At 40.8% G+C, this 12,050-nt stretch overlaps 1 protein-coding gene and 1 long non-coding RNA gene across 4 annotated transcripts in view; one reads left to right on the forward strand and one right to left on the reverse strand.

Annotated features, from left to right (window-relative positions):
* LOC103381852 (uncharacterized) overlaps nt 1-12,050 on the forward strand; it is a 117,984-nt gene that overhangs the window by 71,714 nt on the left and 34,220 nt on the right. The window contains exon 4 of one of the 3 annotated variants that reach the window (XR_003050220.1): nt 10,885-11,520. The exons of the other annotated variants lie outside the window; for them this stretch is intronic. This is a non-coding gene — a long non-coding RNA (uncharacterized LOC103381852). Of the gene's footprint in view, nt 1-10,884; nt 11,521-12,050 lie in introns of those variants that run through there. 3 annotated transcript variants of the gene reach the window in all.
* Nucleotides 6,280-12,050, reverse strand: part of dusp3a (dual specificity phosphatase 3a) — a 13,396-nt gene continuing 7,625 nt past the window's right edge. The window contains exon 3 of the mRNA XM_008314411.3: nt 6,280-10,397. Within this exon, the coding sequence (XP_008312633.1) occupies nt 10,168-10,397 (230 nt within the window). The 3' untranslated portion in view covers nt 6,280-10,167. The remainder of the gene's footprint in view (nt 10,398-12,050) is intronic.

Raw genomic sequence — 12,050 nt, forward strand, 5'->3', positions numbered from 1 at the left:
CACAGCCCATTAAAACTATAAATAGCAGTGAAAGTGTGAATCTGCTTCAGGGCGGAGGCCGAAAAAATCATACCTTCCAGAATCCTCTGAGAGGTGTGTGTAAATAAATCTTGAAAAGTACAGCCATGCTCTGCTGCCTGCGTTGGTGAGGACTCACTGCAGTTTCCTGTTCTTAGAGATTCTCCGTTCTGGTCCCGCAGCCTCTATTGAAGCTTCACTTTCTTTGTTTTACAAGATTAATAAAACAAGGTACCAAGCATGTGCGGCTGACACTTTTAATCTAGTGAAAGCTTAATTATAAGCAGCGTCATTTAACGGAGGTCGTGGCTCAGCTCCTCATGTAAAGGTGCAGTTCCAAGCCCACCCACTGAGCAGCTGCTCTAAAAATTCCAGCTCTTTTCTTTTTTTTGCGGAGAAGTCTTTGTTTCCTGTACCTCTGCACACTGTTACCACACATGGGCTATTTGTGTCTAAAACAGGAGAAAGTTTAGAGACTTGTGATTGTGAGAGGATTTTTAGCAATAAACCGTTGTCCAGATTCTGCTCCTGAAAATGTTTACTTTCTAAAAATTGTCAAGGGTGAGTGCTGTTCACACAAGGTGCTCTCAGAGTGTGCTGGTGCTGAATATGACGAAAGAATAATTAAAAACAGGTGCTGTAGGCGTGTGCATAATGATGTTGACACCTTTTATGATCCCTCATGAACAGGATATAACTTCACTTCCTCCAAAGACACACAAACGTGTGTGAAAAGAGTGAGAGAATATTCCTAATGATTCAGATGAGCTTATTAGAACCCTGCACCATGCCTTACAGGAAAGAAAATGCATCAACACACTCCGTAATGAACTGCTGCTGTGTGACGCTCGGGCCCTGAGTGTGTTATGAATATAAGGCAGTTGACTCTGAGCAGGTGATGTTAATTGAGTGGTACAGCACATGTGGAGTTGATTAAACAAACGTATCAGTCAAATAATATTCCCGTACCAGAACAGGCACGTTGGAAAGGACACAGACACGCTGTTGTATCAACAGGCTCACAGAAAACAGAGTTCTTAGGTAGTGGTCTGGGAGAAAAAAATCACTCTACTGTGACAGGGTGCTGTGCGTGTGTAAACTAACAGTGTACTCCTGGGGACACAAACAGTCTGATAATATACAGTCCTTTTAAATTTGGTGCTGCTGCAAAATCTAAACCTGATGCCTGTGGTTTAAAGTCACATAAATACTTTCTGCACCAATTAAGTGTCACTGCACTAACATTAGTAGCAGTAGTTTGTGACAGTATTCATGTGTATGGAGCAGTTAAGGACAGGAGTCCTGCCACAGCAGCAGCCGTCCACTGGTGCCTTTAAAATCACAATGACAACATACTTTAAAGCCAAACAAGGCAGGCTTTAGTCTTTAGAGTATTTAAAATTCCACTTCTCTTCTTTGTTCCCCCTTCGTCTTCCTTTTTCCCTTCTTCTACCTTTAGTCCTTCATCTTCTACATCATCTGTTTTGGCTCCATCTTTTCCGTTTTTCTTTTGATTTTTCTTCTACTTCTTGTTCCACTTTCACCCTCACCATCCTCCTCAAAATCTTCCGTTCCTTCTTCTAGTCTTTATGCATTTTCTTCATTTCCTGTTTTGTTGTTCTTTTCAACTTTTTTCTCCTTATTTTTTTCCTTTTGCTTTGCTGTATCCCCTTTTCTCCCTTATTCTCTTCCTCTTCTTCCCCATTTTCTTCTTCCTCTTGTTGTTCTTCTTCTCCTTCTTCCATCAGGACTCTTCAGTTCATTGTGTTGTTGTCATATGGGTAAATGAATGAGTGGTAGAACAGGTGGAAATGTTGAGACATGTTCTGACCATCCCCACAAATCAAGTAGAGAGGATTCCGGAACATAAAAGCCTGGCCAGTATTGTACTGGTTAGCGTCTTTTGTTTCCGACTGACACTGCAGCTTTATCTTGGTATCTGCGTCGGTTTGATGTCTAAACACTGGACCCTGTAGGATCCACGCAGAGCACAGCAAGTGCAGTAAAACAGTGCCTGGGAGACGAGAGAGATGAAACAGGCAACATCACCACGGGCACAGGCACTTGGAAGAGGATCTGAGGATCGCTCAGCTCCAAAGGCCACTCTCTCCTTCTCCCTCATTCCCAGTATTTCCTAATAATTAGTGCTGCACCGCAGATGTGCATTTCTCCCTTTTCACCCTCCTGTAATTCCATCCTCGCAATGTGAATGCTGCATGTTAGAATGAGGATATGAGGACAGCATCATATGCTTTCTATTTGATAAAGCCATTAAAAACAGGACAAGGGTTGAAAGCTAAATCGCCCATATGAGGGGGAAATTATTGGCAAATGTAAGGACTGTAATCATATTTAAAGTAGGTTGATGAACCAAAACATATGGATGAGAATGGAAAACCAAAAAAAATGGATGACTTTGGACCATCCAAAGTGAACTCACAGAGCCTGGGGAGATGGAATAAATTAGTCAACAAGCAATAAAAATTTCAAAGAGGACAAATGGTGGGAGTACAGACATTAAAGTTTGTCAAGGTGAAAATATCTGCAACTGAGGGGATGAAATATTTCCCAGCATTGAATCACTCCCCCTGCAAACAACAATCAAACGCAAGCTTCCAGTGGTATTATTCAGTGTGATGAGTGACCCTGAGATCATATATTTGGATATGAAGGAGACAGTGATTCAGTGTTCACTTTCATCTCTCGGAAGAAAAAAAAATAAACAGTGACTTTATGATTCACTTTTATTTGAAAAGTACAGAAACATCTAACATCTTTCTTTTCTGAGTCACTAATTAAAGTGCAAACACAGGCACACGTCTGCGTTGATTCCGGTCACCACTATAAACATTTAAAGCAGCCGCTGCACGTAGTTGAAATAAATGACACTTCATCACAGCCAGTCCCTGCTCCGTTATTGATGAGATTTCAGAAAAACAAGCATCCTGGATTCCCTCAAACAAACAGCAGAGTGGGGCCAAGAACCTGCTGTAACACATAATCCCCTTTTTACTCATGCTACTTCCTGAACCTCTGTTCTCCCCAGTGGACGCTGTGCCTGGCATATTTCTCCAACAGACACTTTGGACGTAGTTATGGACAGAAGCGCACAGGTCTGGCTTTTGAAAGAAGGGATCCTGTTTTTATTGATAACAGTAATAACCCACCTCTCTCCCAGCCTCGCTCAGTAGAAATTCCATGGCTGTTTCCTTTACTACTCTGCTTTAAATTCTCAACTCGTGGCGATGATTTGAATTCCGCCAGAGCTAGGAGGAGGTCCCTGGTTTACTGGGACCCCTGAGGGACCACACAGCCGGTTCATAGCCATAACTGTTTGAGGGACTGGAGAGTAAAGACCAGTAAAGAAGGTAGAGAGAAGTAACTGTGCTGTTGTTTTTTTTCCTCCCTGTGACCTTTCAGGATGTCACACGGCATTCACTGGTCCATCCCAGGTGTGCCGCACCAGGCCTGTGAATCATAAAATAGCGTTAACATCAATGCCAGACCTGGAGGTTCTTCACTGACTCTCTCTGTCGTCTCATTCCCAGTGTTGATGTCATTTCCCCTCGGACTTTGACTCCCTCCGTCTCTCACGGTTTCAGTGTTTTTGTCATATCTCCTCTCTGCTGTTAATCAGTCGAGTATGAGCAAAGGTTTGCCTCCACCTAGTGCTGAAGTTGGACACTAGCAGCTGTTTTTTTATATTGTAGATGTGGGTGTGACGTCACATAATAAAACTTCTGTTTTTCACAGTTGGTAAATAGCCTGCTTGAGTTTTCAAAGACGAATTACATGGATGACTGAAACAATAATTAAACAACAAGTTAGATATATGTTAAAATGTACAGTATTTAGATCTACAGTATACATCACTTACCTGTCACCTGCTTCTAGAATATGATTTATCTTTTTTAGCTTAAACCTTCTTAGGGTGCAGTGGGGGATGGAGCTTCAGTCATCAGGTGAGGGCAGGATGAACAGTGGACAAACAGCCACCTACACACATGCAGCATCTGTGGTCAATTAGTCTGACCAGTTTACCTAAACCTGCATGGTTTTGAACTGTGGGAGAAGAATCAGTCCACCAGAGTCAGGGGAAACCAACTCAAGGTGAAAACTGAACAGGAGTACCAAGGATATAATCTGACCATCTGAAACCTATGGGATACTATTGTTATCAGTGCAACTAAGAGCTAGAACTAACAGATGCTTTGGTAACATTCATTAGTGTTGGTGCTGGGCCATGGACTGTGTCCGTCTACTGTATGATGTCATCGATCACCAGCCAGTGGAAAATAGACACTGTACAAGGTTTAGAGCAAATAATGGGTTGAACGTTTTTTTTAGATTTGACATGATGTGGCAATCTGAGCATATATGTGTACACGTATACGTTCAATATCAAAATGATTTTCTGACCTTTGCTGCTTTTTCATCTTCATATCATCGAACAAAGTCAGTCATCGTTGTATTTCTAAAACAGCAGATTAGGATTCAGACTGTAAAAAACAGCATTGTAATCAACACTATCTGGTGTATATCAACTATAAATCACAGCTGGTCTCTCAGCAGCAGGCACTATGGTGATAATCTTGTCAAATTGTAACATCAGATTTGAGGACTACCTTCTGGTCATTGTACTGTTCACTCTGGCCCTTACTATATCTCCTTTATGTCAATACTTGTAATTCCAACCAAAAGTAATGCATTTCTATTCAGTTTACCACAGTAAAAAAAAAAAGAAGTACTCCAAACAAGTAATACCTCAGCCATTTATTTCTGAAAAATAAAAAAGAAGGGACTTCTCCAAGGTAAGAAAATAACTCAGCAATTTTAAATCAAGTGCACTTCATCATTGTCACGTTCTGTAAGGGAGCCGTCCCTTCCTGCTGTGTGAAGTGAAATACACCAACTCAAAAACACATCTGAACAATCCTTTTTTTACTGTAAGGCTTCGGGTGGGTGCTGTGTCTTCACTGTGGTGACGTGTTTGGCGGACATGTCAACGGCAATGACAAATATATACACAAATTTATGGGTGTTACGCATAAAATGTCAAAGTCCACAACGGTGTTCTCTGCAGCATATACAAATGAACAGAAAATCAAACATCTGACAAGACATGGGCTGTGTGATGGACCCCAGGTGGAGTCGGGCAGTGAGCTCAGTTGTGCTAAAAACTCCCGTTTTTAAGCAGTTTATCAGGATGAACGCAAGAAAAACAATGACAGCTCTGGAGTCAGCACTTTACCTGAGCCAAACAGTATTTCAAAGTAATTTCCGGTGTTTGTTTGAAAGCTCTCAGGAAAACCAGATGGATGGACTTTATTACATCAGGGACCGTTCAGATAAGTTCAGCCAGATGGGTTTCCATGATGTAAGATATCAACTGTCAGTTACCGAGGGCTTACACGTCCCAGGATTCTGCCTACCTCAACGCAGATGGCTGAGTTACGCCACATGGGGCCGCACATTTAGGCGAAAATCACAGGAAATGATTTGTACGTTAATTTAATGTACTTTTCTCTGATAAAAAACACAACTTCCTGGTTCCATCTGAGCCAGTTTTATCATGCTCCTTGGTCTGGTACCTTGTAGGGCTTTAAACAAGCACTGTGAGCCAATTAAAATTACAGTCTGGCCCAGGACTGGCTACCATTATAGGTAAAACGTCCTAAAACAACAGGAATGACAGAGTTCACTGGAGAAGTAGGTCACAATCACAATCAGAGTTTCCAACTGTACATTAAAATAGATATTTTTTAAATATCAGCTGGAGACACATTAAAATGAACACTTTAAACAACTCTAGCCCCTGTATGAGGACAGATTTATTTAAAATGAACTCAATCTTTAAAAAAGAAACAAAAAGTACTCTGGAAATAGACTATATGTATACAGTAATAGGCAAGTAATGACAGTAAAATGCAGCAATCCACAACTGCTTTAGTGCGCGTTACATACTCGTTATATAAAACAGTATACATCAATGGCATTTCACATTGGACATTCTTGATAATACATAAACAGCACTGGAAATACATCCCACAAATATGACGCTGGTACCTCAGTAAACACACAACACTAGATTTCAAAGGTAGCAGGAGGAAAACAGGGCATTGTAGTGTCAGAAACTAATTATAGTATCTTGAGAATTTTGTGCAAAACCATTCGACTTGTTGGGCAGCAGGTGGCAGTGTTTGTCTGTTACTAAAAAGTGTAATGCCAGCGGTGAAGTCACTGCAGAAGTTTTCTGTAGGCTTTTTTTTTTTGCCACATTTGTCACTGGACTGAAAACTTCTACGGTGGCTGATATTTGTCCAGTATCACAGTCTACATCTCTGCAGCCAAATCTGTTGATGACTGAATCAGTGAGTGGGCTAGTACAGGCAGTTGATGCTATAAAAGTACATACCCTCATCCTGGACCAACGTCAGGAGGATTAAAATGGCTTCTCAAATTTAAGATAAGCTGAAATAGAAAAACAACAACAGTAATGTTTGTTGTTGTTATTTTTTCTGGTGTCTTCAGAAGGAGGGCATTGTTTAAATAGAATGAAATCCCAGTCTTAATGTTGCACAGTGCAGTATTACCATCTCATAGCACAGTACTAGTGTATGTTTGATTGAAGTCGTTATACTGTAGTTATTAGGGCTAACGTCAGTGTTGTGTGGTTTGTGATTCATGATGAGGTGATGGAAAAACTCAACGTGACACGTGCGATGATGCATGTGAAAATGGTTTTGACTTTGAACTGCAGGACCTGGTTCATAGTCAGAGACATTCCCAGGTCCCCAGGTGTTCAATGCCAGATCTGAGACCTTTTCAAGTATATGAGCTGACAAAAATGGCAGCGGGTCAGAGACAGCAACCTGTCCATGAACCAACACCATCAGAAACCCTTTAAGGTCCCCTAGGGGAGACACATCACAACTACACTTACCAATAACTCCACCCTATGTGATAACATTTGGGGCTTTCCTCTCCTCTGGCCAATCAGAATCTTAAGGCAACAGCAAAACTGTACATTTTAATGCAGGTTTGGAAATGTTTCTAAACAACTGAGTACTTACATTGTCTATAGGACACAGATCCTATCACAGATTCCCAGATATAACAGATTTGTGTCCCTGGACAAGACACTTGACCTAGAGTTGCCTGTTGATTACTAGCCAAAGGGTCAGGAATGAAATTCAGTATAAAACCTGTGCGAGAGATCCTTTACCAGAATTAGGTTTTTTGGCTTGTAGTCTCAGGCACAACACTTGACGTCTAGTGATCTATTTTACCAGCAGAGGGCGTATAACCTGCCTAGAAGAAAATTACAGCTAAAACTCTGCTGAACATGTACAAATTTGATAGTTTTAATGTTCAGGTAAAAAAAGAGTTTAAAATGGGTTCCTTTTTTTGTGAACAAGCTGTAGCATCGGAATAACTAAACAGCTCCCCCTCGTGGAGAGTCTTCCGTCTCCTCAATGTGAGTATTTCTCCCTATTTCCAAACACTGCATTGAAATGTGACTCTGGAGATCACTTCATGATTTGTCTTTTTACCAAAGCCGACAGTTTTGATCTTCATCAGGACAGAGAGGGAGACAACAAACGTCTAAAAACACCAAATGAAGACATGAGGGTGTGAGCGTGTCCTTGACTTGGATTTGATGATTTGTATGCAGTGAGGTCACATGCGGGTTAACTCATATGGATCTTCTGCTGCCACCTGCATCCTGCGGTTTATCATGAATTAATCAGTGGAAACCTAAAGACCACACAAAGCACCAGTGTAGGTGATGACTTCATGCCTCAGTATCTCAGCCGAGCTGCAGTTGTCGACACGATTTTTCTTAATTGCGATATGGAAAATATCACAATTACACTGAACAGTGTCCATGCACATCATACCAATGCACATGTGACTGGAAAAATGTCATACGATTAGGAGTACTACGTGATATATAAGGACATACTGACAATACCAACACGTTATAGACACATTGCTTATACATTCATATATGTCAACACTTAAATATGTATATACAGTGTACATGTATATATTCATATGTATACAGATATATAATAGGGAGGAATAAATAGTGCTAGTAATGAAGTGAGTCTAACTACTGTAGGTTGTAGTCTCTGCAGAGTAATACTCTCCTGGACTCAAACGTAAACCTTGTTTCTTAAACCTTCTTTTATTCATCTGATTCTTGGGGCTGTGATGGATGAGCCACTGACACGTCTTTCCCAGTGCTCAGAGTACAAACACGACTTTTCAGCATTCAAACTTTTCATCTCACACTTTCATCCCTGTTGTCACTGTCCTTCCTGCCCCTTGGTGTTAATTACAGTAGTACTGTCCAGTAATAAATACAATACAATAGGAAAGTTCCCAGTATCTACGAAATGCAGCCACGACAGCTACATTTGATGTGAGTACATTCTATATATCTGATGTATTGACATATATTGCAATGCTTTAGTACACACAAAACAAACAAAAGGCTTTGGCCCTGTGTGTGCACAGGGTCAGGCTCTATTAATGAGTGCCTGACATACACACACTGAGGGGTGGCACATGTGACACTCTGCGTATGGACCGCTGACAGACGGTACCAATGAAGCAGTGCTGTTGGATACTGGTCAAATGACTGCGTCGGGAACCTCTACTAAATGAGTGGAAGTTTGTGGTGAAAGTGGGCGGTGTCCTCTGAAGGAAATGGTTTTAATGTAATGGCCTCTGGTTTGACCGTGGTGAAGCAGCAGGGTCATGTGTTTTAACATAGTTTTTATTTTATCTTGGCTGAAACTATCGATATATGATAACGGGGACTGTAGTTTTATTTTATTAAATCCAAATTAAGTGGACCACATAGTGTAAGTTTAGGTTGCATTAACACATGAGCTACGTACAAGATCTGGGCCTGGTGTAATTAATACTCTGCCTTTTCTCTGACAAAAAGGCAAAATTAACAAAAGAAATTTTTTTAAAGTAGTTATATCAGATTTGTTTTGATCAGTGTTTGTGTTTTTGACGGACACTAATGTGTTACATACATATAATGTGTATGAAAGACATTCTCGTTGCGTCTGATATTTTTTAGGCATTTAGAAATACATTTCTAAATGGCCTGCAGTACCACTACAGGGCAGCAAAAACATTTTTTTCACATATTTATTTGTGGCCATTAGCTAGGTTTACTGCTTTTAATCACCTTCCAGCAGCATAATTGAGCTAAATGTTAGCTCCAATAGCTACAGTGTAGCTTATTTTCGACACCAGATACAGCAGTAAGTGGATTTTGACATGATTTGATTTTGATTTTATTTTTTACTTAGAACAGCTACTATAACTTTCTGAAAGGTTAAAATTCATCCTATTAGTGGCATCTGAATGCCTAACGATCCAAAAGTTAAAACGCTGTATGTAGACAAAGCTCTCATTTTAAAAAATAAATAAAAAATGATTCTGAATTTGTATTGTTAAGGAAAAGCATATTGAGGGGGAGCAGGACAAACCAAACTATCAGGTACGTTTTCAAAAGATCTCTGGAATGTCTAGAGTATTACTCCATAAACAAATTACCTTATAATAAAATGTTTGTTGTTTTTCTGTGTCTGAAACACATGCAGTCAGTGACTTGTATATTGTATATTATTTAGGGGTTTCATTGAAACTTCAACATTTGTGGCAGTGGAAAAGTATGGAATGATTGTGCTATAATCTTCATTGAATCCACGCAGGGACGCAGGGATGAATCAGGGCAATGTTTCTTTGACTGGTTAGAACTGAAGGAATGCTTCATGTAGCTTGGCTCAGAAATGATACCAGATCAGAGGCGGAGCAGAGAGACATCTGCACATCTGTTGACTGTGGGGGTGACAAAGAGGGGCTGCTGGGGAACGTGTTGTGAGATCTAACTCTGCAGGGCCAAGCAGAGGAGCGAGACCACTGCTACTGAGCAGCAGAGACACGGACAAAGACAAACAAGCTACACTGATAAGCGCACGTATGTGTGTGTATGTATGTTAGCAGGATACCCCGGTGTGTTGAATGGGTGCTGGTTTAGTCTGGTCGGGATCAGTCTCCGAGAGCAGCTGACACCTGTCAAAAGGCATGATGGGAACAGACAGGGCAGAGGGTCCCTGGGTATCATTTGGTCTTTAATTTTCCCACCTCACCGTTCAGCTTCCCCTCCTTTGCTAGTTTGTCGTTCAGCTGGCACAGTTGGCGAAGGAAGCCATCATTAGGACCGATCTCTCTCTTGTGCCTCACGGTGGCCACCGCCTGCCGCGCATCCATTTTGTGGCGCAGCATGAGGAAAGCGATGACCATAGTGGGAGAGCGGCTGTAGCCTTCTCTGCAGTGGACGTAGACTTTTCCTGTTGGATGCAGGGGAAAATGAGACGAGTCAATGTTGATTGTAGTGACTGTTATAAGAGTATTTCTCAAATATCAGTGAATGTTATGGCTTTTTGAATAGCATATTTTTTGGACTATAGGTCTCGCTTTTTCAGTAGTTTGGCTGGTCCTGTGACTTATATCCCAAAGGCTTACTGTATACTGTAAATCAAAGAAGTATGATATTAGTAGTTTTGATTGGAATAAAGCATGAGTAAAATCTTAGTTTTATGTCGTGGCATGTTTAATAATAACAATAATAACTAGAATAATAATGGTATGATTAATAACAATAATAAAGGTTGGTTGTTGGAACATGCTGTACTCTGCTGACTTCAGCTTGTTCTCATCCACATCATTCAAATATATCCATCAGGTCACTCTCCTTTAACACACACCTGGTTGTTTTTGTAGTTTCAGCTTTTGTTTATATTGTTTGTGTGTTGTCTTTTTAATAACTTCCTTTAGAGAACAACCAGAAACCCCTGAGAGATTCATCTTGGCAGCCTTCACAGAGCAGTTGATGTGCAGGGCTCAGGTCACTGCTGCAGATTCTGCAATTAGTGTGAAACCCAACACCACTCTGTGGGTCTCTGCTGGAATCATCTCTAACATCTCTGTCCTCGGCCTATCTTCATGATGTCTGCCTGGAGCAGTGGTCAGCCAAGGCCACCACCTTCTCAGTACATGACTGAGTGTCATGTCTGTCTGGTGTTAATCAAACTGGATACTGATGTATTTTCTGCATCTGTTCATACGTTCTCAGATCTTCTCTGATCTTGGTGTTCACCAAAAGGCTTGTGTTTTGTTACTATAACAATATAATAATGTAATAACAGGAGCACATGATTAATGGCCAGTGTGCAGCATTATTCTTCTTTGAAAGATTCAGGGCTTTAAGAATCCAAGGTTGAGCCTGGGTTCATCTAGAGTTGAGACATGTTTGGATTTATCTTGAATAATTGATTGTGACAAAAATAACATGTGTTTTCTCAGACAATTGCAGTGTGTCATTCTATGTACTACATGGGTTGGACACTGTGGTACATCATTCACAGGCATTCAGTTTGAGGTCAAGGACATTCCTTGTCTTCCTTCTTTCCATTTTTCCCTATATTGCTCAGCTGTCTCTTCGTATCTTTTTCCATATCATGTGTCCACAAGAAGTATGTGGTATTTGAGATCTGTTGTTAAGCACATTGCTGATTTCTGGTGAACAAAAATGAATTGTTGAATACAGTTGAGGGCAGGTTCTGTTCTTTAACAGAATGCAAATAAATCCAGTTGTCTAGTACACTTTAGGTATGTGGTTTTTATAGGGACACAGAGGGTCAGAAGGGTCTCTGGATAGGCAGTAGTTATCAGCACCACTAACAGTATTTAGGTAAATTGTATTATATTCTGTAAAATCACGCAAATTACTAAGACCACACACTTCCTAACTTCCTGTCTTCATTACAGCAGATCCACAGGAAAAATGCAGCAATGCAGCTCCTCATTAAAGCTCCAGACCTGTGACCTTTACCCAGTTTAATGCTGAGGAGTCAGAAATTGTCCAAGATAACATTGCACAATGTCAAGCTACAGCTGTTGTGAGCAGCAGGCGGAGGCGAAACACCTTCTCTTATTTCTGC

The sequence above is a fragment of the Cynoglossus semilaevis genome, chromosome 8 (genome assembly GCF_000523025.1).
Source record: "Cynoglossus semilaevis isolate Cse_v1.0 chromosome 8, Cse_v1.0, whole genome shotgun sequence".
Taxonomy (NCBI): domain Eukaryota; kingdom Metazoa; phylum Chordata; class Actinopteri; order Pleuronectiformes; family Cynoglossidae; genus Cynoglossus; species Cynoglossus semilaevis.